At 45.4% G+C, this 27500-nt stretch overlaps 2 protein-coding genes across 3 annotated transcripts in view; both read left to right on the top strand.

Annotated features, from left to right (window-relative positions):
- The window catches only part of LOC125307491 (RNA-binding Raly-like protein), a 73105-nt gene that overhangs the window by 26870 nt on the left and 18735 nt on the right, over positions 1–27500 (top strand). Inside the window, exon 3 of one of the 2 annotated variants that reach the window (XM_048263500.1) lies at positions 26424–26474. The exons of the other annotated variant lie outside the window; for it this stretch is intronic. Coding sequence (XP_048119457.1) covers positions 26424–26474 — 51 coding nt within the window. The remainder of the gene's footprint in view (positions 1–26423; positions 26475–27500) is intronic. 2 annotated transcript variants of the gene reach the window in all.
- On the top strand, positions 13951–14666 carry LOC125307492 (protein BTG3-like). Its single transcript, XM_048263502.1, has one exon. The coding sequence runs from the start codon at positions 14054–14056 to the stop codon at positions 14657–14659; it is 606 nt and encodes a 201-aa protein (XP_048119459.1). The 5' UTR covers positions 13951–14053; the 3' UTR covers positions 14660–14666.

Below are 27500 nucleotides of genomic sequence, written 5' to 3'. Positions count from 1 at the left end.
GGAGTCGTCCGTCCGGTTGGCCGGACTCTAATCTGGACGAGAACTGATGTGTGGAATTGGAGACCTGCGGGGTGTGTCAGCGGTGGCAACGCTCGGCTGCCGGGGCCCGAGTGGAAAAGGTCAGCGCTGCGCTTGGACGTGGGCTGCCCTTACTCAGAGCTCAGTGAAGGGCAGAGGGCAGCAGGGGGCAGGGGCAGGAAGAGAGGGGGGGAGGGTGGAGGCATCTGTGTAGTGGTGCAGAAGTCGAGGCTCATATGGGTCGCTTGCAGTGGGACTTTTCGACTGACTTTTCAGGTCAGTGTTTTTTTTTTAGATACAGGGGCCAGATGTACTAACGCTTTTGCTTCATTTCAGGCGATTTGTTTCAAGAATAAAAGTAAAATCATTGGCAGGTATGTACAAACAGGCCGCAATGATAAAAGCCGCTAAAACTGCCTGTCGCTGAGCTGAAAGTGGCAGATTATGCTTATCATGTCATACATATGCATTCATGGGAGGATCCAGGGAAAAGTGGGAGAAGCGTAAAAGATGGGAGGGGAAGAGTAAAGAGCCCAGCTATGTATTCCCATGTATGTACAAAGATCATTCTGAAAGCGCATCGCCTATTCTGCTCTAAATATTCTTCCTCGGGCTTTGTATAAGCAGGTGTTAATCCAAATTGCAGTTCAATGCGCCAATAAGAGAACCTTTCAAAGTAAACATAATCGCTATTTAGAGCACCAGTTTTATGGTGAAAGTATTTGTACTACCAAAAGCAACCTTAACTTTCATATTTTTCGAATGTCTTACTTTCACTTTCACGCCATTCACTTAAACTTTCCTACTTGCTAGATTTGACCAATCTTCCATAGCCTTCGTGGGTACAAGTAGTTTGAGTAGAACTACTGATCTTCATTATCTCCCTGCTTGTTTACATGTTGTCATGTACAGTATGGTATTATTTCATGATCGCTAAACGTTTGATTCTTTTTAATGTTTGTCATCAGTTAACTTCTCATTCAACTGCGCTTTGTAGGCGCTTGCTATTCAGTTGTGGACGTCAGAATTGCGCGCTTATGGGCGGAGAAAGGCAGAGAAAGGAGCAGTTTACACTAAGGATTGAACGATTGATAAATACGACGGAAACTTGGGTCTGACAGCGTTCGCAATCTGTGGTGTGTCCATGGCGCTGATAACGCTACGTTCGCAAATGGACGTACATCTGGCCCAGTATATCTTATAAATAAGACTTAGAAATAGTACGCAATGGAGCTTTCTCTCTTTTCTTTCAGTGATTTTGTGTGTGTTTGTGTGTGTGTGTGTGTGTGTGTGTGTGTGTGTGCACGTGCGTGCGTGTGAGTGTGTGTATGCTTTACATTTTGTATAAGCATAAACTTTTGAAGAGCTGTGTCTTTGAGACCCTGGATGACTGTGTGATAGTGTTGTGTGTCAAATTTAATAGATTACAGTATATTGCCATAGGGTGAAATTACATTTGCACTCTGCAATGATGACAAAGTGTGTGTGTTTGTGTCCGATTTCTTGTGTGGGTCTGTGTGTGGGTGTATGTGTTTGGTCATGTGAGTGTTATAGAGTCTGTTTAGGTAAGTTTATGTGTGTTTGTGTGTGTGTGTGTGTGTGTGTGTATGCGATGGCACTTTGTGAATCATTAGGGCCGATGAGTAGCGCTGAGGTGCGTGGGCTCGGCTGGGCTCGGCGCAGGTGGGTGTAGGGGGGTACAGGGGGCTTACAGATTAGTTTGGGGAGCTCTCCTGGGCACAGGTCAGAGCCGCCTCCCACCAGGACCACAGACGCCTCGCCGAGGTTGAGCGAGCAAATGTCAGACCTGCCAATCAAACGCTAAACCCCGGCCAGGTCTCCGGAGGTAGCCGTGATTGGCAGGTCATTATTCCTCCTCAGCCGATCCCCCACCACTACACTCTCTCCCCCTTGCCCCTGGTGTTGAGCACTCTCTCCTGCTCTCTCTCCCATCCTCCCTCTCCCCCTTGCCCCTGGTGTTGAGCACTCTCTCCTGCTCTCTCCCTCTTAAAGGGCCAATGTCATTTGAGGGGCAGGCTGCCACGGCATCCCATTTCCCTTTTAAATTGGAGCCGATCTGACACCGTGCTGGCTCTCCAGCACTTACCCTGGCGCGTGTGAACGAGCTCACTTAATAAAGCAATTTCCCACCGTAGGAGGTCATGAAAGTAAACATTTGGGAGGGCGACACACGTTCATTTGAGTTTTTCAGCTTTGACTTGGTGCATTAATTCTGGCTCACACAGCACAATGAGCGGTAACGAGCCCCTTTGATCTCCAGGAGTCTCCTCTCCTTCTCCTCTCATCCCCTCTCCTCTCTTCTTTCCTCTCTTCTCCTTTTCTCTTCTCTTCCCTTCTCTCCTGTCCTCTCCCAAGCTTAGCGCCCGGCCCAGCACTTCACACAATTATGAGGCAGCAGCTCCTGAACTGGGAGTCCACCCCTCTGAAGACCCCCTCGCTCGCCCCACTGTATAATCCTCTGCCAGAGTGCTTGACTGGTGTGACTTTGGTCAGTCTGTCGCCATGGTTACCTCTTTGCAGAGCCCTCAGATGAGCCATTCTCCCCTCATTCTCTCTGTGTTTCACTCTTACTCTTTGACTTTTCTTTCTCATCCTTTTTATTCTGTTTCCACTTGTGGTCTTTGTCAATTTCTTTTTTCTTTCTTTCCTTCTTTCTTTCTCATCCTTTCATTATGGTTCCACTGGTTTTCCTTGTCTTATTTTTCTCCTTTTCTTTCTCATCCTTTCAGTCCATGTCTCCCTCCTTCCTCTACCTCTCATCCCTCTCTTTTCCTCCCCATCTTGGTGGCATTGTTTCAGCCCCATCCCAGCAGTCTTTATCGGGCCCACCCAAGTCCACTAACTCCTGGGCCTAATCGGCCTTCTCTCTGCGGGCTCAGCCAAAAATCCAGCCACTGAGTGTCTGTTTTGCGCTTAATCCCTGTTATTCACTGCTGTCCCCCCACCCCTACTGAGCGCGTGCGTGAGTCATCCTGAGGGGCGGAGAGGCGGATAGCGGGCGGTCTGTTGGATTAGGAGGTGTGCGTGGAGTGTTAAACGTGGAGGTGGCGTTTGCACTTTTTCTCTGACCTTGAAAAATGGAGCGAGGCAGACGTACCTACCTGGCTTAACAGAACAAGCTGTCTGTATTCAAACAGAGGATCTGTATTTTTATATTCGCTGTCTCTGCTAAATTGTGACGGGCTTAAATTCCAGACATCTGCATGTAATAGGTCATCTCAAACCACTCACTGGTCCTGTTAACTCTGGAATTGACTTTTATGGTATGATCTACTGCTATTAGTTCTTTACCGCATCATCAAGCATCCTGACTCATTGAAAGTGATAAACATTTACCTTATTAGTATCAGAATGCTCTCAGGTTAACGTCTAAACCTGCCATCATTTCCCCACAGAGGTCAGAGCACTAAAAAGGTGGACAGAATTGAAACACTCTGACACTCTGATCACTTTTGCACACCCTACAAAAACATAACAAAACACTTAAACCTTATATATATATATATATATATATATTCATATATATATATATATATATATGGTATATATATATATATATATACATTCAGAGGTGCATTGCATGACTAAAACTTTAAGAGGAATGTCTTTGTGCATGGCATCTGTGATTAAGGCAAGGCTTTATGAGATGGGAGGGTTTGATGGATGTTAGATTATACAAACAGCCACTAATAAATGCTCCAGTCCAACCTGCCCAATAAGACTCGTAATTACCAAATGATTTACGGTCTGTTGTCACAAACAGACTGTGCCTGAATTGCTCTCCCTCTGCCAAGGAACCAATGCCAGATCGTCAACGAATGTGAGGGTGTGTGTTTGGGGTGGAAAACGTAATATTGTAGTTTCTTTTTCATTCAAAGCTTATCAGGTTGTCAGTCAAATCTTGTGTATTTACAGCCACATGCGCACACACAACCAATGTGCCATTAGTACACACACATATATAGAGAGAGAGAGAGAGAGAGAAAGTGTGAGACAGAGCTAAAACCTATACCTCTGTCACATATTTTAGTTCCAAGAGCACAGCATAACATCACAGTGGAATAGCTGCTCCTCCATGCCGTTGATAGCAGGCTTTTGGCATCGTCACAGCTAGCAGGACCCCCTGCTGAGCGGAGCCTTTCTGCAGACAGGGTGGAATTATCGCAGCGGTTAACTTTGGCCAGGCTTCAAATGTCAAAATGTCACGGCCGTGCCAATCTCTTACCTTCGCAGCCCGCCATATAAGAGTCCACAGAGGTGCTGCTGTCTCCCCTGCCTCCTCCTCCTCCTCCTCCTCTTCCTCCTCCTCCTCCTCTCTACCTTCCCCCATGCAGCTCCCCACACACACTCGTAATGAATGGGGAATCGGTCCCTGGCGGAGCGGCTGATTAGGTGACTCAGGTCTGTTTGATGAGATCTGACGCCGTGTTCGACAGGAAGGTTGGCTTTTCCCCCCGGAGATGAGGCCGATCACGCCTCAGAGAGACAGCGACGCGGCGCCTCGGCCAAGGCTCAAATGAGACAGAGCCCACGGGGGTATATTACCACATGAGAAGACTGCGCCTTGAAGCAGCAGAACATCCAATTTTTTGCTAAAGAGACCTGTGTCTATAGTGAAGGCATCCTTCTTCAAATAATATGGGCAAGGTACCAAAAGAGCCAGGCGCTGGTGGATGTGACTTTTGGCTTGTCTCCTGACGGTGCCTGGAGTGAGAGGGATGTATGCTTGTGCTGACTGAGGAGGAGATGCCTGGCTGGGTAAGATGAGCGGCTCAGTTGAAACCCTAAAGAGCAGCCTCACCTCTTGTGCTCGCCTCCACAAATCAGGCTTGAAGAGGAGGAAGAAGAAAAAGAGGAAAAGAGGGGGAAAAGAGGCTCTCCTCCTCCTCCTCTCCTCCTCCTCCTCTCCTCCTCCTCCTCCTCCTCCTCTCCTCTCTCCTCCTCCTCCTCCTCCTCCCTCTCCTCCTCCTCCTCCTCCTCCTCCTCCTCTCCTCCTCCTCTCCTCCTCCTCCTCTCCTCTCCTCTCCTCCTCTCCTCCTCCTCCTCCCCTCCTCCTCTCCTCCTCCTCTCCTCTCCTCTCCTCCTCCTCTCCTCCTCCTCCTCTCCTCTCCTCTCCTCCTCTGCTCCTCCTCCTCTCCTCTCCTCCTCCTCTCTCCTGTGTCTCCTCTCCTCCTCCTCTCCTCTCCTCCTCCTCTCCTCTCCTCTCCTCCTCCTCTCCTCTCCTCTCCTCTCCTCTCCTCCTCCTCTCCTCTCCCCTCCTCTCCTCTCCTCTCCTCCTCCTCTCCTCTCCCTCCTCCTCTCCTCTCCTCCTCCTCCCTCCCCCTGTCTTCTCCTCTTCACACATCCAAAGTCAGTTGAAGGTGGCTGGCTACTGCTGCCTCCTCTTCCTCCTCTTCCTCCTTCTGTGTGTAGTGCCTGCCACAGATGGTCTCCAGCGATGCGTTCGATGGCGGGCCCATCCCACACAGTAAACACACTTCAGTCCGCAGGATGATACTGATGTTAAAACGCCGGATGATAAATGGACGTGCTACCCTTCACAGGTCCTGGGGAAAAACCCACACAGATGGATGTGTGTGCATCTGCCCGTAGCCTTCGCTAACTCTGTTTGTTGATCTTCCTTCTTGTTTTTGTTTGTGTTTGTGGCATGTTTTTATTTACTTATTTATTTGTTTAGATGAGTGGGGTGTAGGTGAACATTCACTTTTTTCGCGTTCCAACCTTGCATTGTCCTCCCCATGTTTGACAGAGAGATTAGCTTAATCTATAATTTAATCAGATTACCCCTGCAGGTGTGTCGGTGATGAATGCATGAATATTATCCAGTTACTAACATCTGCTACGCTCTGCAATTATAATAACAGCCCCCCCCCCCAGCCCCCCCATTCCTCCTCCCCCCCCCCCACGCCTTTTTTAATCTCGGCGTGCACCTGAAACCTGCACTTGATTTGAAAGTCAGATTATGTTAATCTTCAATTCAAACAGGCCAAGGTTATCATCATGGCCGCCCCAGTCGCAGCGCTAGCGGAAACGGGACCCTCCGCAGCGCGGCGGCCCCTTCTGGTGTGTTTGGCGGCGGTTATATGAGGCAGGTTAATGTCCGAGGTTTAGTATGCAGTGTGGGTAGGAGCACACACACACACACACACACACACACACACACACACACATACACACACTATCTCCCCGCAATCTGCCTCCCACGGCTGCATTAAGGAGGTCCTGGGCGGCGTGGTCATTACACTGCCCTGGAGCTGCTCGTCTCGTAGGTCCATTTCATATCTCCACAAGGGTCACGCGGTGGGCTGGACCAGCAGAGGACAAAGAGAGAGAGGCTTTATGATGGCTGCTTCACCACCAGCTCCTGTATGCGGGGACACTCGTGATTCCCTCTCTCTTTCTCTCTCTTCTTTTTTTCTCTCTCCATCTCGCCAAAACTCTCTCTCTGACTGGATTTCTCTGCCTATCTCTCTCTTCTGTCTGTTCATCTCTCTCTCTCTCTCTCTCTCTTTCTCTCCTTGCATCTCAGATCATCTCAGAAGACAAAAAAGAGTTCCCTCCAGTGAGGTTGGTTTGCGTGATGATGGAACCACGTCCCTAAGTACCTGGCCGCGCCCCACTCTCTCTGACAGCTGCAGGAAACTTTGACTCCTCCTGTCCCCTGGACCCCACCCTGTCCCTCCTGCCCCCCACCTGCATCACTCTTTGGTCCAGTCCAGCCCTTGCTGTTGCCCAGTGACAGTTGATGCACACCTCTGTTGCCCTAGTGGCTGTACCAACCGTCAGTCTGCATGGGGGGGAATGGATGTGTCAGTCTGGCTGTTACTGTAATGGTGTTGGGCCTGGAAGAGCAGCTGGAGAGTCTGACTGAAGAGTTAATAGGGAAGGGAGCAGAGAGGCAGGGGGTGGTGGAGGGGTGGGGTGGTGGAGGGGTGGGGTGGTAATGGGGGGTAGTGTGATGGAGGTCGGTGCTGTTGGGGAAGGGCAGTGGGGTAGGAGGTGGAGGTGGAGGACTCCTGCTGGCCCCTGTGAATGAGCCTGATGGCCTGGGGAGGGAGAGCAGACCCAGGGTAGGTCTGCTGGGGGAGCCTGGGGAGGACAGTATAGCCAGGCAGGAGAGGCCATGGACCAGCTCTCTTTTTCTATGTCTCTGTGTTCTCTCTCTCTCTCTCTCTCTCTCTCTCTCTCTCTCTCTCTCTCTCTCTCTCTCTCTCTCTCTGTCTGACTGATCGGGTAATTACTGCTCTAGGCCTGTGGATGCCTGGAGTGTCAGCTTCACTGTATGCTCTGTGAGTGTGGGAGGGAAAGGCCAATGGAGGATACAGTACGTATATCTTTATATGGGAGCCTATTATTGTAAGTCAGTGGATGTGTATGCTGTGTGTGTGTCCTTGTACTTTTGTGTACAAGGTTTGTTTGTGTGTGTGTGTGTGTGTGTGTGTATCTATTTGTGCAAACCTGCTCGCCTACTTGAGTTTATTTTCACATGCATTTGCATAGATATTTGTGTTTTGGTATTCCTCCTCGTCGGCTGCCTGCTCTTTATCATGCAGACTCTAAATGGAGTCCAGCACGCTGGTCTCCTCTCCTCTATCTCCTCTCCTGTCCTCTTCTGCATTTCGGAGCGTGACTTTCAGCTGAGTCTGCAGTGGCGCAGAAATTGGCACGCGGCGAACATTGCGGAAGCCTCTAATTCTGTTTTATTAGTTGCCATTTTCCTTGGCTGCGAATGAGGGCCATTTGTCAGGGACGTTTAGGATTTAAAAGCCTCGTATGATGCTTCTCCGGAATAAAAGGCCTTTGAAGTGTTCCTTAATGATTTTTTACATCTATAAAAAGGACAATAGAGTGTGAGCCTCTAGTGTTGGTGAGAGTGTTTTGATAGCACCCAGCTCGAGAGAGATGCACTCTTAAGATGGGGATGCTCATTGTTTTAAGATGCATTGATTGATTGATAACTGTGGATGGATTTTTGTTGTAGCCGCAAAGCTGGTCTATCTGTCACTGCCAGAGTGAAGCACTTTATTCCGACGGACAGTGACAGATGAAATAAGAACTCCCTTTTTCTCTTAATGCTGTGTGGTTCCAGAGCCGCAAATACAATAAAATGTAAATGCAGGCTGTATACTTAAAAGCACTACCAAGACATACACTGAAGTGGGATATTTGTTGTTGGAAAACAGGAACTTCGGTACGACAAACTTAAAACATGTCTCTTTTTAAAACCATGGACTGTTATGGTCTGTAACCATTTACTCCTGTAAGTTACAAGGTTGTGTCAGTGGATGTACTGTGCATAAGTTAGTGTGATTGCTCAGTGCTTCGCAGAGCAGATTGCATTACATTGCATTACATTGGAGTATTGACTTGCTTACCCAGGAGATAACCACTATTGATTATCTTATCACATGACAGCCATTTATAAAACTTTTTCTCTCTCTCTCTCTCTCTCTCGCTGAGACTGATCAAGATAAATCTTCTCTTCCCTTTGGGGCTCTTCAGGTTAATGTTCTACCTTCAGCAGCTGAAGGCGAGGCAATAACACCATACCACTCTTTGCCTGATCAATTTAATAATGTGATACTAATCTTATCGACTGTAGTTTGCTCTCCACCACGTCCATTTATTTTCTTCAATAGCCTTCTCCAGTCACTTTCAATTACCACGGGATGCAACTCAGCCTACTCTAAAGTAGCTGCAGGAGCACAGTCTTTGTGTTACATACAAACACACACACACACACACACACACACACACACACACACACACACACACACACAGACACACACACACACACACACACACACACACACAGACACACACAGACAGACACACACACACACACACAAAGTTTCGACCTGAAGATGGGAATAATTGCTTCCTTGTAAATCAAACAAATTTCTCAGTTGGGGATTTCTGGCTGGTGTTCTGATTATGTAGGCGTAACCTGGTTCTCGGCTGTGTCCTGCCCTGACCACCAGTCCAGATGAAGACGGATCGCTCTCCCAGTCGGCTCTCTGCCTTGAGCTGTTTTCCATCTGCCCGACTGGAGTCCTGCTCTTACAGGGCCAGTGGGTGTTGGAATCGATACGGCTTGGCCTGCCCCCTGTCAGTTCCGCTAGAACCATGAACTGCCGGGGTGTGTTGTGCAACCACTCAGTGCTGCACATTAGTCTGTGCATGTGTGTGTGTGTGTGTGTGTGTGTGTGTGTGTGTGTGTGTGTGTGTCTATCCTAGTTGCAGTCGATGTTTGGTAAATTTGGCATGGCCTGTTTGTTTCAAGACACATTGTTATAGTGTGAGTGTGTGTGTGTGTGTGTCTGTGTGGATAGTGTGTATTTGTAAACTGCTCTGAGCTCATTGTCCTTAATATTGATTGTGTGTGTGTGTGTGTGTGTCTGTGTGTTTATGTGTGTGTGTGTGTGTGTGTGTGTGTGTGTGTGTGTGTGTGTGTGTGTGGTGGTGGGGGAGACTGAATGTGCCTAAAAATTGATTAATGATAATTAGCTCGTTCTCACACTCGTAGTGGCCTGACTGCTGTGAATGACCAAGCATGAAATAGCTACCACTAAGCCTTGCACATCGATCAATGGCCTTATATGTAACAGATCAATAGGACACAAGTGTGGGCGGCAACGGTCCTGCAGTAAAGGAGGCTTTATATTGATAGGCACATTTTGTCCTCTTCACCAGGAATGTGACAGTAGACCAGTAAGTACAGCATGAGACACACACACACACACATACACCCACACACACACACACTCCACACAAAATGTGTGTGAGGAGACAGCAGAGTCTGTCGTACTGAACACAAGTTTAGTAGAGGCATCAGGAATAACACACACAGACACACACACACATCCATACACACACACACACACCTTGAGGCTTCCCGGGAGTCCAGCAGTGATCGCTTCACTGATCACAGCAGCCCTGGTGTGGGTCATCTAGCCTTGTCCATGGCTATTTTTAACTGCACATCCCTCGCCTTACCCTCTATCCTTCCTCCCCTTCCTCCCCTTCCTCCCCCACTCTTCTTTTCTCTTCACTCCTTCTTTCCTCTTCACTCCTTCTTTTCTCTTCACTCCTTCTTTTCTCTTCACTCCTTCTTTACTCTTCATTCCTTTTCACTCCTTCTTTTCTCTTCACTCCTTCTTTTCTCTTCACTCCTTCTGTCGGCTCTCTACTTTGCAGCCCAGTTTTCTTCGCTGGCTCATCTCAAACATTTTGAAAGTCGGTTTTGTCATCATAATGAGGTCAATTGTCACAGTTTTTGCACAGCTTATTACTTTCTGTCTCCAACGGTTAACGAAAAAAAAATGCTATCATGAGTTTCAGCAAAACCATGCATACAGTCTGCCTACTCTAAATTTCTTACTTAGGTCTCTTGTGCTTGAGCTTTCTTTGGCATGTGGCTTGTCCTCCCTGAGGGTATAGTAGCTGTATTGTGGGTAATATTTGGGGTCGAAGGACTTTTGTCTGAAAACGTAATATTCAACACCTCTGAAAGACTTTCTAAGTGTATTTTAGTGGGTTTTTCATCAGTGTCCTTGTGAGACTTTTTCGACAAAGCTTTGTTTCCTGCTTGATTATCGAATGTTTCGCATTGCTTTGATAGATTATGCTGCAGCGCAAGGCAGAGAGATGGAGATGGAGATATGGGAAATACTGAAGGAGCCAGAGCCATGGGGTAGATTCAGTATCTGATTCAGCCGAGCTGTGATAAAGGGCTTTAGTGGGAAGCACATGCGCTCCCCTCGGCACATGGTCATTGAGAGAGAGAAAGAGAGAGAAAGAGAGAGTGAGAGAGAGAATTAAATGAACAGTGGTATTTATTTAGCTCAACAAAATGTCAAAAGGCAATAGGCATAATTAGACTAGACTCCATCAGTGTGCATCATTATTGTTTATATGGTATCTATCACTAAATCCATCAGCGTGCATGGTAATGGCAGTGGCTGTTGATCTCCAAGGCAAGCTCTGGCAGCAGCTGATCCAGTGCCTACGGGTAACCGTAAGCAGGGTTGCTCCGGGCTCCATAATGGGGCTTATCGGCTCAGCACACACAATGCCCAGGTCAGGCACTCGCGCTGCTCTGTTCCCCTGCGCGGACAGCTGGAAACTCCATATCAGACTGAATGACGGCAGCCCCTTTTGGGGGGCTAGCTATTTTAAATCCTTAGCCTCTGACTCACCCGGAATGCCTCAATTTCCATCAATCTGCCATTACTAACAGCTGAGCCGCCAACTACAGTTTAAATGGAACATTCAGCCGGGAGGGATCTGAACATTGGTTTATAAACTGTTCTTTTTGGAACAATGTGTTATGAAACAATCATAAAGGCTAAAATGAAGAGAAAAAAAAAATCCTTGTCCACAAGAAACAGCAGGCGGGAAAATGGTGATTTGCGAGTCCGTGGCAGACTGTCCATCTTCTGCATTAGAAATAACAGGCTGCAGTCAGAATTGGCCCTGACATGTTCAGTGTGTCTTATCACAGTACTACTGAATAGGGTTCTACTCTCATTCTTAGTTATTCTCTGTATGCAGGCCCGAGTGTTACAAAGTCCAACATAATTTATGTGAGGTGGACAGACCAAGAGTGTATTATTCATTAACTGGGGCCAGGGATGTGTATAACTAGCCACCTCGTATATTTTTTGTATGCTCAGTGGTAATACATCAAACCTCAGGCGGTGAACTTGAAGTGATCATTCTAGTCTTATATTTTTGGGGATACTGTGATAAGCATGTGCTGTGAAAAACTGGAAATATGTTTTCATGCTGTATAGTGTATTAGGGCTGTGCAATTAATCAAATTAATCAATCAATTATCAAGTATGACTTCCAATGATTATAAAAACAACAACCAGAATATAATGATTATTTAGCTGCACTCCGTTTTGCAACAATGCTCTCTCATTTTATCTTTAGTTTTAAATCAATATTTTCAGATAGATCTTTTATATTGTTTTTCCAAAATCATTGTTTTCAAAACCATTGAATAATTGTGTTAAATATTGACCAAAATTCAGATTCAGAGAGATTTATTTGCCACATACACAGTTCTAACAGTATACATAGCTAGTGATGAAATGTAGTGATGAAAACCGTAAATGTATTACGCAAAGCGTTTGTATATTTAAGAAAAATGCATGAATTCTTTGTCACCTTTGAAAACAGCATGTTTGACTGCAGCTATCCTTAGTGCTGCTGTAGCGAATCAAGAAATAGCTTGACATCTCCCCACCCTGTTAAGCCACCCATATCTCCATAACAGCACATCCCGGATAGTCCTGAAACTCCAGTGAACTCTCCTTGGCCCAATGTCCATTCAGTGCCTCTGAGTATTTCTGTTCTGAGCTGGTTCACATAGGACACTGGGGGGTTTTAATGGTGTTTCCGAGGGGGCCTCTGAGTGAACACCTACAGAGAGACTGTGCTACACAAGGCCACCTGGAGTCCCAAGGGGAAATGGAGTTTGAAAATGGTGGTAGTCAGAGACTGTATAGAGAACAAAGGTAGGTGGAGAACCAAAGACTCAGGTGGAGAGGGAGGGCCGAGTGAGTTGGGAAGGATGTGTGGGGGTGAGAGTAGGCTACTGCATTGATAGTGGCTTGTGCAGCAGTGAATGGAGGCAATGATGGATGACTCCGTCGATTCTTATTGTTAAGCCAGAGAGAAGCAATGAGGGGGGGGGGGGGGGGGTGGAGGCGCAAAGGGGTCCCTTTTTGTGTTATCACAGGAGTCAGGGGCAGGTGCGGTCTCCATTCTTCTTCTCGTCCGCAATTGCTTTGACAGCAGAAAAGGATGCAGCCAAATCTCTAGTCCAGCAACTTTCATTGTAGAGAGGTTACTACAGTTGTGGAGGAAAGAGGAAAGTGGTAGGAGGCCCACTTTTGGAAATAATGTTTATATAAACTCAGTTTCTATTAGGCTACATACGTGCTGTAAAAGTTAATCAGTTCAAATTATGTCTCTGTAAAAATAAATATCTAGACATAACATAACCAGATCAGGCCCGCCAGCAGGTTTCATACAGCCCCCCAGATATTTTGGGTAGGAAGGGGAAATTAGGAGAAAATAAAGACATTCACATCCAGTTGTCTTCAACAATGAGCAATAAGAAATATCTCTATGATATGATAAATTGATTAAACCTAGTGTTACACATATGAAGTTCTATTTACTCCTTTGGTGACATATTTAAGTGATGTGGTTTATTCTGAAAGAATAAGAGTTGCGACATATGTGGGTAAGCAGATGCTTTACTTGAGTCCCAGATAACAAACTCAATACAATACATGACAAAAAGTATAGGCTCACAAATTATGAAATACAGTGCAATTAATAATGTAATATGATATTAATATAATTATAATAATATAATATAATAAAATATAATACAATATATATGATAAACTGATTAAACCTAGCATTACAAACCATCCTCAGAAAGGAATAGGCCAGCAAAAACTGACATGGAAGTAGGGAATTTCACGAAAGAAAGAGCAGTATATGACAGCAGATTTGTACAGTAAAGGAGTATATCATCAAATAACACTCTGATACCCAAGCAGAAAAATTATAATGACCATGACAACGAAGGCCATCATAGGGTCTAATACCAACAAATCCGGCCAACTGCCTGATATGAGTTTGACACTCCTGATTTAAACGAGAGGCCTACCCATTTAAGGCGAAACATTCATATTAAGATTGCAGGCTGTGGACAATTAGTGAACAAATGTTTTTACTTATTGCCAGAAGATGACACAATCATGGCATACAAGTAAGCCAAAACTAGCACAGTGTTTAGGCAATCTGGTCGATCTCTGCGCTAGTCCTGGCGAAATATTGATCTTGAGTAGCCCAATAAAGGCTGCCATGGTTGCATTTTTGGCGTTCCACTCAAGAACAAACAATTCTACAGCATAATCTACCGTACCGCACATCGCGATGTGTTAGCTCACTGCCTCACAAATTCCCACAAGTTAACCCGGAAAAAGACATGAAGAGAGAAATTGCAGCAGTTGTGTTCTTTCTGAAGAGACTGATAAAGAAAACGGGAAAAGTGGAGTCAGAGAAAGTTGAGCTATTTGTGGAACGGCTCATGATAGCATTGCATGACAAGTACAAGGGCCATTGGTACAATGAGAGCCCCAGCAAAGGTCAGGCGTTCAGGTGTATCAGGATAAACAGCGCACAGAGAGAGGACCCGGACCTGATGCTGGCTTGTGTGAAGAGCGGTGTACAGTACGCTGACCTGGGCCTGCCGCGCGAACTCACCTTATGGATAGACCCAGGTGAAGTGGTGTGCCGATACGGTGAGAAGAAACCCGCTTGCACAATTGCCAGCTTCTCCGGAGACGAGAGCGCAAACGAAGTGGACGTGACAAAAAAGGTGATTACCGCTGTAGAGAACATTATCGCCAGTCATCACTGTAGCTCCTCATCTGACAGAGAAGGCGGTGGCAGGGGACAGGGGCATACTAACATTCCCATCAACACTCGTCGCTCTTTCCAACTGGCTAAAATTTGCGCTCCTTCCCGGTTAAGACAGCCTTTTTCTGGACCAATCTACAACGAGTCCGTTGTCAAATTAAATTCTCTCTGAATTATTATTTGGCCTCCGAGTTGTGTTCCTTAACAATAAATAATTTATGATTTATTTGTTTAATTTAAGCTATATAATTTTATATGTACGATGTTTTATTATTAGACATGTTCTGTAAATTGCTTATGGACAAAACTCTCCTACATTACATAACCATAGCCTAGCTGAATAAGTCTTGAATATATATTGTAGTCCTACTGTATACAACCCAATGTTTATGGGTAGGCTACCAGCTACCCTCTGGCTTGATGTTGAGTAGTGTCAGAATTTGTTTTTTTGGGCAAGATACTATGCTATTGTATGGAAAATATTTTTCTACATTGGTTAGCTGGTGGACATTTTTTTATTTTCATATGTGCATATATTTAAGTTGGCTGAGACAGTCTGCCAGTGATTTAAGCACTGAATAAACTCCGCTTTCAGAAGGAACTGCTACCTGAAATTAACCGAGCTGTAAGGAATTTAGGTGATGCCTATGTCACAATCACAAAAGTAGACCTACTATTAACTAATGTGTGTGTGCATGACTGTATGTGATGGAGGGAGAGAGAGAGAGAGCGAGAGCAAGAGCAGATGTGTGTGTGTGTGGGTTCAGTGCATGTGAAGAAGAGAAACAATGAAAAATGACACACACAAGTGTGTGTGTGTGTGCGTATGCAAGCAAAACAGCAGGCTCTTCAGTGTTGCTGTGTCTGAAATGCAAAGTACTTTTGAACAATAGGACAATTCAGCAATGAAAAGCTCTTTTCCAGTAGCTCTGCTTTCTGTCATTATCTGTAAATCAATCCGCTCTGCTGTCGGGGGCAGGGTAGCTCTGCGGGTGGTCAGTAAAGACCTCAGCGGAGCTCTGGTGTGTGTGTGTGTGTGTGTGTGTGTGTGTGTGGAGAGCTGTCAGTGGCTCTGCTGTCAGTGGCTCTGCTGTCAGGTGATCCCTTCTGCTCCTCTGCTCAGCCAAATTCAGCTCTGAGTCTTCAGTGTTTCATTAACAATCCATAACTAATGACCTGTTATGGTGTCAGCCTTGTCAGTGGCTCTGCTCCACTCTGAGTCGTTTCATTACTCCATAACTAATGACCTGTTATGGTGAGCCTACAACTGGAGGTGGGCAGCAAGAAATACTAATGTGTGTGTGTGTGTGTGTGTGTGTGTGTGTGTGTGTGTGTGTGTCTCTGTGTGCGTGCACATGTGTGTGTGTGGTGTGTGTGTGTGTGTGTGTGTGTGTGTGTGTGTGTGTGTGTGTGTTCTGTTCTGTCTGTACTGTTGTGCTGATGAGGTCACATTGGTGATGAGAGGCAAAGTGGTCAAGCTGGCAGGTTCAGACAGACACACACACACACACCCCCCCCTCTCTCTGTCTCTCCTCCTCTCTCTTCTCTCTCTCCCTCTCTCTTCCATGAGCATGAATGCACCAAGGCACACTCATGCATTCTGGTACACGTATGTTCGCTGTTGTTTTGTGGCACATTTCCCCGAAACATTCAGGGGTTTACAGATCCAAATGAAGAGTGTACTTTGGACTGTGTGCACATGTCCACCCAACCTTCCCACAAGGGCTCCTTTAAACACAGATCAATAGGCTCACTTGACATGCACCATTACTCTGATGAGAACACGGTGTGTGTGTGTGTGTGTGTGTGTGTGTGTGTGTGTGTGTGTGTGTGTGTGTGGAGCAATCTGACATTTAAGAGAAAGCCAGGAGGTCATTTTTAATTCTGGAGGAGAGGTCTGGGCACCCCTGGGACTCTCAAGCCCCTGTCGAGGAGAGAGAGAGAGAGATGGAGAGAGGGAGAGAGATGGAGAGTGGGAGAGACAGAGAGAGGGAGAGAGGGAGAGGACCGCATCCAGTAAGTGCTCTCTGCTGCCTTACTACCATGATGTGCTGCCACAGCACTCTGTCCCTTGAGACCTCTGTTTACAAGCCAACTAGACAGCCATCCATAAAGTCCTCATGGCCAGTAAAACATGTCTATGATGAAGCCCTACAGACAGCGTGGCATCAATCATACATAAGGACGCAAAGGAGCGCCCATACTACATACACCCCATTGACTTATCAAGGAGTTTTAATACACACTGCCCTCTCCTTTTCTGTTTGAGTCTTCTGACATCATGGATAGTGTGCCGAAAACATTCTAGATCTTGCTCTGTGTTTCTGTGACCTGTGCTGCAGCTCCATGGTAGCTCCAGAAGGGTCCCCTGGTGTGTGTGCCGTGGTGTGTGTTGTGGGTGTGTGTGCCCTGGTGTGTGTTGTGGGTGTGTGTTGTGGGTGTGTGTGCCCTGGTGTGTGTTGTGGGTGTGTGTGCCCTGGTGTGTGTGCCCTGGTGTGTGTTGTGGGTGTGTGTGCCCTGGTGTGTGTGCCCTGGTGTGTGTTGTGGGTGTGTGTGCCCTGGTGTGTGTGCCCTGGTGAGTTTTTTTTTTTTGAGGAGGCAACAGGGCCCGAGGTGGCCCTCAGCCATGGCAGCATCTCCTCCTGGCTGCCCTGTGCTGCCATTGTTGCTGTCTGTGCTGCCATTGTTGCTGTCTGTGCTGCCATTTTTGCTGTCTGTGCTGCTATTGCTGTCTGTGCTGCCATTGTTGCTGTCTGTGCTGCCATTGTTGCTGTCTGTGCTGCTGTTGTTGTCTGTGCTGCCATTTTTGCTGTCTGTGCTGCTGTTGTTGTCTGTGCTGCTGTTGCTGTCTGTGCTGCCATTGTTGCTGTCTGTGCTGCCATTGTTGCTGTCTGTGCTGCTGCTGTCGGTGGTGCTGCTGTCGGTGCTGTCTGTGGTGCTGCTGTCGGTGCTGTGTGTTCCCTGGTGCTTTTGCCTGCTGTGCGGAGACAGGCAGCCTTGCCTAACAGCACTGTTTACTCCTCTGCTCCACTTGGATCGATCACTCTGCCCTTTTTTAAAATCACAGAGAGGTGCTGTTTACTTTCCGGCTCCTGTGTGTTGTAGAGAGAGAGTGACAGTGTGTGTGTGTTTATGTGTGTTTGAGTGTGTGTGTGTCTCTGTGTGAGTGTGTGTGTGAGTGTGTGTTTGTGTCTGTCTGTCTGTCTGTGTATCTGTTTGTCAGCATTTTGTATTTATACCTTTTAGAATGTAAAACTGTAGCTTTGCATAGGACTGAAAACATCCCTAGTGCAGGAGCTGGGACTGTTTGTTTATATATACATTTGTAAATAAATACTTTACTTCATCATTAATATGACCAATAATTCAAAAGGTAAATTAATATAGCATGTACAATGCTGGCCAGGCTGGCTCTAGTCTCTCTCTGTCTATCTCTGCATGCAGTGTGCACTTAATCTAGATCCTCCCCACTCCTGCTCCAGGCAGTGTGCTCTTAGGCCTAGTCCACACGTACCAAACCGATCTTTTTTTCCTCCGTCTTCCCTTGAACCGTATCAAGAATATTTGCGTCCAAACGGATCCATCTCAACATGACTCAACACGTTACTTCATACCCCAGGCCTATAGGTGGCACTGTGTCTTTACAGAAATTCACCAAAACTTGCAAAACGTGCGCTTTAAAAACAGACAGAATAGGCTACGGCGAAATGGCTAATGCAAGGAAACCAGAATTGTTTGTGTGGACTGATGGTGAACTGTCAACTGTAGTCAACTGTAAAACTAATAAACTTTATTTTACGGTTTGTGAAGGGTGCAGTCCTGTCCTTTATTTGGCTAACGCAGGTAGGCCTACTAATCACCTTTACTTTCTTTGGTTGTAGGATAGTCCGTGATTCACATTAGTTTTGGCTATCACCGCAATTAGGCTACTAAACGCTAAAGGCTAAAGGCTTACCCAAGTTCTAGGCTATTCTGTCGCCACATTTATAATATTGCTATAAAACCTTCGTTAGTAACAGTCAATACCTTTGCCTGCATCAAATCGTGCATTCGCATTCAGTGTGCTACCATCGGGCTTAACGTGAGTTCTAAAGCGTCTTTGTATGCTTATATCTGATTTCACTTTCGACTGTGAATGCATGTATATATGTTGTAAGACATGTAAAATAAATGAATGACACTGGCACTACGCACAAATTAATGTAGCCTAAACTTACACGCACTTTCCTAATAACTTAAGTTCTCTCGTGTCACTGACAGTAGCTAGAATGCATAAAAAACACCGGAAAAACAGTGTTCAGTCCACCAAGTCATAAGCTATCAGCTGCGCAGCATCAGTTGTGATATTTATCTTAGGAGTGTAATCGTAGGTAATGTCATGTATGAAAACTAGTATTGTTAGGCAATACTATAAGTGCAAGTCCAGGGCAGCTGAGGTATGGCGATGACATCATCGATCATAAGCAGGATGTCGCGGTTTCGCTGTCTAAACGAACTCAAACCCGGCTCACGGTTTCAGATTTCTCCACTCTGGGACCAGGTTTCAGAAAAGTGCGGTTTCGGGCAGTGCGTTTACAGGATTCGTTTGGACGCTCGGCCAAGACGAAGCAAAACCTCTGCGTTTAACCTAAAAAGCGTCTTACAGGTCCTTAATCTAGATCCTCCCCACTCCTGCTCCAGGCAGGAGGGGCTCTTAATCTAGATCCTCCCCACTCCTGCTCCAGGCAGTGTGCACTTAATCTAGATCCTCCCCACTCCTGCTCCAGGCAGGAGGGGCTGTTAATCTGCTGGGCCAAAGGTGGCCTCTTCCAGGGGCTTTTGCTGGGCAAGATGCAGAACGAGAGCAGAGGACTGGAAATGGCTGAGTGACAGATCCTGGAGCTGCTTACTCCACGGGGCCTACTGTTTAGTCAGCAGCAGAGAACTGCACTCACGCCGAGAAACAGGCCTCTCCATCAGATATAGTGCCTACAGCACAATTCAGCTGCATACACACACACACACACACACACACACACACACACACACACACACACACACACACACACACACACACACACACACACACACACAATAAGACACTCTAGTTCATATACACATGTATACACACACACAATCACACACACATGTCACACACACACTCTCTCTCTCTTTCTCTCTCTCCCTTCCTTTCTAGCACACATACACATGTACACACACACACACAGCCTAACACACATACACATAGACACGTTCTAACACACACACACACACACACACAGACGCACACACACTTACAAAGCAAATGGTCAGTCACCCACACATGACGGACACATGTGATTCCCCCCTCCCTTCCTTTTCTGCATGGGAAGCAGGGCTGGAATGATTTATAATAAGCCATATCTAATGGATTGCCCCGGTGCTCGAGAAATTAGGAAAAGAAATTAATTAGCCTTTGGCGACCCCTGTCCATCGCTCTCTCCTGGACGAGGGCGTGCGTGCGGACACAGGGAGCGAGGGAGGGAGAAAGAGTGGACGGGAGTGACCCTCTCAGCCCCTGACACCAGGCTGCCTGTGGTGGAGGTAATTAGAATTTAAATGGGACTGCTTCTGTCATGACAGAGCCATGACCAGCCCATTTCACAGAGCCCAGAGAAAGAGAGGGAGGGAGAGGATGTGAGGAAGAGGAGATGAAGAAAATGGAGAGAATGGGAGAGGAAGAGGAAGAAAGGGTGAAGAAAATGGAGAGAAGATAGATAGATAGATAGATAGATAGATACTTTATTGATCCCCAAGGGAAAATTCAAGGTCTCAGTAGCATACAGACATCACACACACACATTCAACAGCAGAAAAACACAAGGACAGTAGAAGATAAAGAATATACTAAAATACAAATTATACTAAATAACACTTAATCTAATCTAAATCAATTCTAAAAACAGTATCCACATAGTGGGTGATTAATCAAGAGGCGCTTGCAATGACTGAGGCAGGGACTGAGCCTGTGATTCTCTGTGCATAGTAAGGTAAGGTGCTCTGTGTGAGTGAGTGTCATGGTGATGGTGCAAATGAGTCAAACCGTGCAGCAGTGCAAGAATAAAGTCTAGAGACCAGCATAAAATAAATATGGACGTATCAGAGAGTAGGCAAGGTAATAGAGAAAAACTATAGAAAAAGATATATATATATAAATATATAACTATATTAAGAAAATGTATAGAATGGGAGAGGAGAAGTAAGAGAGACTGAAGGAAAAGAGAGAGATAGAAAAAGAAAGAGCTTGACTTGTGGCTTTATTTGTTTGACAAAATATATGGGTTACATACATATTTTGCCAAGTAAATGAAACACACATGCAGTAGACTTTACACAATGATTTCCTCATACACTCACACACAGGTAATCTCCTTCCCTAAATGTATAATAGGCCTACCTACACTTTAAATCCCCTCTCTGTCTCTGGCTCACATTGTGGAGGGAATGTCCAGAGATTGGATAAATAATAAATGACGACATATATGTAAAGCTCTTTTTTTTTTACTGATGCTAAATGGAAACAATTCTACTGCTGAGCTGCCTTGTGTTGTCCAGTTGTTATAGGAAAAAGTGCAAATATTTAAATCAATGTAGAGTTTATATTTTAAGTGTGTTATCCATTCTCTCGTTTAATCCTAATGATTAATTTGTCCAAGATGATACCATAGAAAGGTCACCCTAAGGTCACACTAATGTACACTCTAAATTGCATAATGGATGACACAGCATTCGGGTAGTAGAAGTTACCCACATTTACAGTAAGGTGGTAATGTGGCCACGATTACACCTAGAGTAGCTGTTACACCTGGAAGTGCATTAGCTTCTTGCTAAAACTGATGATTGATGTACAGTATAAGTGTAATACGGCCAAAAAACAGGAACTACTTTGTAGGTGTGCAAATATATAAAAGTGAATTGACTTTCTAAAGAGTGCATCACAATAGGACATTCAACCAAGCAATGGTATAACAATTGATACTGTAATACCAGATGGTGCATTCTTGATTATGCATTTAATGCATTATGCCGCATGCATAATACAGGGCTACAAAAAACTATTTTGAAGACTTCCATGCACATACATGTGTGTATGTTAATTATTTATGTCCAGAGAACATGTGTGTATGTTAATCATTTATGTCCATACTTATAGAGAATTGGACCGTAATTTGTATATAATTTCTGACGAATCAGGCTTTTTATGATGTTGGATCGTGCTCTTTATATGAAAGGATTCATCAAATAGTAAACAATGAGTTTTGTTTCTGTCAAAACAGCACGACTGTATTGAACAATAAAATGGCTCAGATTCAAATCCTAATTAGACTTCTGAAAGGGACTGCTGCATCTCATTTTAGAGTCACTTTCGCAACGTGACAAAAACACGTTTTTAAAAACATCTTTTTATTGTTTGCCCAAGGAAATGAAGAAATACATTGGTGCCCAAAAGCTGAGAGAGGAGCATTTCAATTGATGCTGTCTCATATGATCCTTTGCGTCTCTCTGTCTCTACAGCAACGTCCCTCTAAATCCACTCTGTACAACCACAGGGTCTCATGTGTGTTGGAGAGACATCCCAGGCTCCTTCAGTGACAGATTAAAATGGAACTGAGGAAGAGAATGTGCTCTTGTAGCAACACACAATGTAAAAAATATCACAAAGGATACGGAAGTCTATTTTCTAAGTCTTCATTCTGTGCCTGTGTTTCTCTGGAGAAGTGTAGTGATCTCTATTCTGGTCACATCCCTTGATATTGAAAAAGTGATCCTTCTCACGACACTTCAGCCAAAGGAAAAAAGAAATCAAAAAAGGAATACAAAAATCACAAGAGAAAATCCAAATACAGGAAGTTTCACGTTTAGGGCAACAGGGTTATTATCACATCCATAAATAAGAGGCCTGCTTGGAAAGTGAGACATCCTTGCCAGTCATGGGGGGAATGTGAAAATAATAGCTGTCTGGCAAACGCCTGTGTTGAAACGGGTGCTTTTGGCCATTCTCTCGCCTTTTTGTCTGTTCCCTAGTGGCATTGATTACCCAATAGAGAATGAGGGAGAGAGAGTGAGCTCGCAGAAACGTTCAGAGAGGACACCTCCTGTCTCTGTAGGAAGAGGAAGACAGTGGGCTGCCAGTGTTTCAGTCCTTCATCTTGACTTTGCTCAAGATCATACAGGCCTCTCATTTTCCTTATCCTCTCTCTCTCTCTCTCTCTCCCTCTCTCTCCCTCTCTCTCTCTCTCCTAGTGTGAAGTGGCGGGATTCAACACTGCTAATAGTGTGTGCAGTGTCATCGAAAGGGTCCGTTAACAAGGGCGTTGACAAATATTATTTACATCGGCGCTTGACTCCTCTGTGTCACCCCATGCATCATAATATCCGTGATTGCTGCCAGACGTAGCCTCGCTGTAATAGTGCTTTTAGCATGCTAATAACAACTCATCTCTCTCTCTCTCTCTCTCTCTCTCTCTCTCTCTCTCTCTCTCTCTCTCTCTCTCTCTTTCTCTGTCTCTCTCTGCAAGACAGCTGACAGACCCATTGCTTTTTTGGAAGATATTTAGCTTCGCAGCGTGTACCTGAGAGAGAAAAACAAACACATAAACAAATCAACACACTTCCTAGCCCTTCAGACGGTGGGAAGGAGAACAAGCTGGATACAGAAGCGTAGAGATTTCCGCCATCACAGATTAAAGATCTGTTTGGAAAAACAGACCCTTGTACTGAAACCACTCACACCCCAAGCAAGATCATAAAACGCTGCCGGCAAGCACATAACAGGCATAAACACTGACAGTTATCACAGATTATTTGTTGCTGGCTGCTTTCGGAGTGCCGCCAAAAACTCAACCTGCTCATTCTCTCCATGTGTCCGCACAGCAGAGGCGAGTAGAAAGCCGCTGCAGGTAGTTTGAAATAAATGTGTGCGGGGGGTGTAATTCTCCTCATACCACTAACTGTCAGTGGGAGCAAAGCAACTGCAGATGGATGCCTGACGGACGCCCACTTCCCCACTTCACACTTGCTGCATCTGAGAACATACGTTTATGTGTTGTTTGCAGGCTTAAGAGGGAATGGAGGTGAATTATTGTTTTTTAATCCGATGGTTTATATAGAGCGTGTGTGTAGGTGTGTGTTTGTGGATGTCTAGGTGTGTGTGTGTGTCTATACACACGAACAAATGCATGTCTGTGCGTATTTGTATATGTGTTTCTGTGCATTTAATAATGGCATACTCTATAGGATGCAGTGAGGCTAGGTCATCCTATTCAGATCTCCTATTTAAAGGAACGCCACTGGAATGCAGTCTGTGTGTCAGTCAACTCTGTGACTGAACAATCTGGCGTCAGGCCAGTTAACCTGACATCCTGCACTGTGCAGTGAGCAAACATGAGTGGATGGGAAACAGCAGTAGGCTCCTCCCTCTGCTCCTACTGATGTTCACTCATACATCACTTCACCCAGAGCCACGGGGAGATTAGGGCTTGGAGACTATCCAGAAGGCAGTACTGAGACAATGAGTGCCTCTGTCCATAGGCAAGGTGTGTGTGTGTGCGTGTGTGTGTATGTGTGAGAGTGTGTGTTTGTGTGTGTGAGTGTCGTGTGAGTGTGTGTGTGTTTGTGTGTGTGTGTGTGTGTGAGTGTGTGTGTGTGTGTGTGTGTGTGTGTGTGTGTGTATGTGCTTCCTTGTTTGTGTGTGTGTGTGTGTGTGTGTGTGTACATGCACACTGCTTCTGTTTGTGTTGTTCATTGAGGTCAGTGCACAGATGAGCTCTCTTCGCTCTCTCTCTCTCTAATTGGCTGCCTCTGCTTTTAAGATGTTTGCTGCGTGCTCTCTCCTGATCACACTGATATTTTTATGTGTTATATTTATACTACTGCCCTGTGCTGAATTTAAAATGGCTTCTTTTCCACTAGCTTCTTCAGCCATGCATGTCCCTCCCATCGATAGCCCAGAGCTGGGCTACCTCTACCCCAAACCCTAGCACACAACCCAGAAGATAAATTAAGGCGCCACACGCAAATATTTATTCTCATTTTCTCTTCGTGCACTGTAAGAACATGAGGCGTATGTGGAAAACTCTTCCATTTATATATTGCGCTCGGATGTAAATTTATATATTGCGCTCGGATGTAAACGGCACAGGAGATTCTCCTCGGCTGCTAGCGCTGACCTTGACGCAGGAGGTCAGAGACCAGATTTGCACGTAGAGAGCTGCCGATGCGCTGCGAGGGTGCTGGGCAGAGAGCTCGACGGCAAGGATTGGACCTCTACGCAGAGAGGTTTAGGTAGGAGGGGCAAAGAAAGGAATACGCTGAGCAAAAAATTGCTTGGGAGGAAATGAGCAGCTCAGTGTTGGGCTTAATGTCACTTTGACCTCCCCTGCTTTACTCATTCCGCTTAAGATGAGGCAGACACACACACACACACACACACACACACACACACACACACACAGACAACTAATACGCATGCAGTTGGAAAGAAACTTCCATATCCACGCTAATAACCTGGGTTCCAGGAAGGTAATCACACATCCGTGTAGGTTCACTGTGAAGCCAACTGTGTGTGTGTGTGTGTGTGTGTGTGTGTGTGTGTTTGTGTGTGTGTACATAACAGGTTGTGGTATTCAGTCATGGCTTAGTGAGGCAGATGACAGGTTTAGGTGAGTGTAATCTCTTTGGACTAGCATATACCTACATGAAACACACACACACACACACACACACACACACACAGAGAGCGAGAGAGAGAGAGAGTAAATGAGATGGAATATGTTAGAGGCTGTGTGGAGCTCATGTTTGCTGATGCATGGCTTAGGACAATTATTTGAGATCTCCTTTGCATATGGCTAAACACACTAAACGTGGAACACCTAATACATTTGTATGTCTGAGCTGAGGCAGTGAGTAGCTGATTTCTTCATTTTTCTTTAGGAGCCTATGTTATTTTCACATATATGATATTTCATTAATTCAGTGTAATTTAAATATAATGTGTAGTTCAATGACAGAATTCACCTTGCATTGAGTATATAAAATATTTTTAGACTCCATCAATTCATGCAGACTCTAGATCCTCTCAATCCACGCAAGATTTTTGCAACTCTTTCAATTTAAACTTATACAGCAATACAGTCATTAGAGAACAGTAACTAAATGCTAAATTGGGAGCATTGAAGGCATATCCTGCTGATTCTTAGGATCCTCTGTGTGTGTGTGTGTGTGTGTGTGTGTAGTTTTGTTAAAATGAAAGATCTGCATTTTTCCTCCTCTGGGTACCACGGCAATTTCCCTCCTCGGGTTTGCCCTGTTTTGTCTTGTGCTTGTTAGCTTATCAGGATGAACTCATGAGGGAGAGATGCTGCCATTAGCCCAAACTGCCAATGAAAATCCAGACCTGACAAATCGATTCCCTCTCATCTCACCACCGAGTCGACTGCGAGTTTAGAGTAATTTTCTTTGTGTTTCTTGCAGGCTTGTGGCTGTTTGTTTTCCTGTGGTGCTGCATTTTTCATATCCCCCATGAAATGATTTTTGAAAAGCAACAAATATTTTCAATTTGCCAGGCATGAAAAGAAGGTGCCTTTCATGGAATGTGCACATGCTTCACAGCCGAATTTAAAACACGCAAACCTACAGAAGGGCATTTTGGCTTCATTTTGGAATCATAGTAATTTTTCATAAAATCAAAGTTGTTTATCCGGGGTATTGTGCTGCTGTGTTTTGTCTGTGTGGTGTGGCATTGGCGAGTTGTCTTCCCCTTGAAACCAGATGTGTCATTCAGCCAGGTTTGAATAAAGGCAGTCGACATGTCAAGCCTGTCAGCTTATCTGACAGCTCCCATGTCCTTGTCTTTATTTCTCTCCTTCGCTCCCTCATTCTCTCACTCACTCTTTCTCTCCCCCATTCTCTCTCTGCAGATCAGAATATGACCTGGACTATGACTGCTACCAGGAGGACTTCTATGACAGGTACTGTCAGTGGACGGAGCTGGAGAGCCTTTAAGTGCTGTCTGTCTGTCAGGACAGGAGACAGAGGGCCTTGGAAAACATGTACACTATCTCTCCTGCCCCCTCCCCACTGTCAGAAATATCTCCCTCTGTTTCACTCACTCCCCCCTGTCCTCCTCTCTAATGGACTCTCTCTGGGCCAGATGTACTAACGCTTTTAAGCCACTTCAGGCGATTTGTTTTATAATGCGTGTAAAATCATTGGCGAGGTATGTACAAACAGGCCGCAATGATGTAAAAGCAAAACTGCCTGTCGCGGGGAGCTGAAAGTGGCAGATTGCGTTTGTCATGTCATGCATATGCATTCATGGGAGGATCCAGGGAAAGTGGGAGTTTAAGCGTAAAAAGATGGGAGGGAAGAGTAAAGAGCCCTAATTATGTATTCAGCGGTATGTACTAAGACTGCTCCTGAAAGCGCCGCGTCTATTCTGGGCCTAAATTCTTCCGCCTTGTAAAAGCAGGTGTTAATCCAAATTGCAGTTCAATGCGTCAATAAGAGAACCTTTCAAAGACAACAGAATCGCTATTTAGAGCACCAGTTTTTGTGGTGAAAGTATTTGTACTACCAAAAGCAACCTCAACTTTCGTTGGCCTTTCGAATGTCTTACTTTCACTTTCACATCATTCACTTAAATTTTCCTACTTGCTAGAACTAGATTTGACCAATCTTCCATAACCTACGTGCACAAGTAGTTTGAGTAGAACTACTGATCTTCATTATCTCCCTGCTTGTTTACATCTTATCATGTATGGTATTATTTCATGATCGCTAAACGCTTTGATTCTTTTTAATGTTATCATCAGTTAACTTCATTCAACTGGCGCTTTGTATGTAGGCTGCCATTCAGTTATGCGTTTGTAAATTGCGTTTATGGGCGGAGAAAGGCAGAGAAAGGCGCAGTTTACACTAAGGATTGAACGATTGATAAATACGACGGAAACTTGGGTCTGACATCGTTCGCAATCTGCGGTGTGTCCATGACGCTG

The sequence above is a fragment of the Alosa alosa genome, chromosome 14, assembly GCF_017589495.1.
Source record: "Alosa alosa isolate M-15738 ecotype Scorff River chromosome 14, AALO_Geno_1.1, whole genome shotgun sequence".
NCBI lineage: Eukaryota > Metazoa > Chordata > Actinopteri > Clupeiformes > Clupeidae > Alosa > Alosa alosa.
The sequence above is the reverse complement of the archived record's forward strand: the minus strand, read 5'-3'. Positions and strand labels throughout refer to the sequence as shown.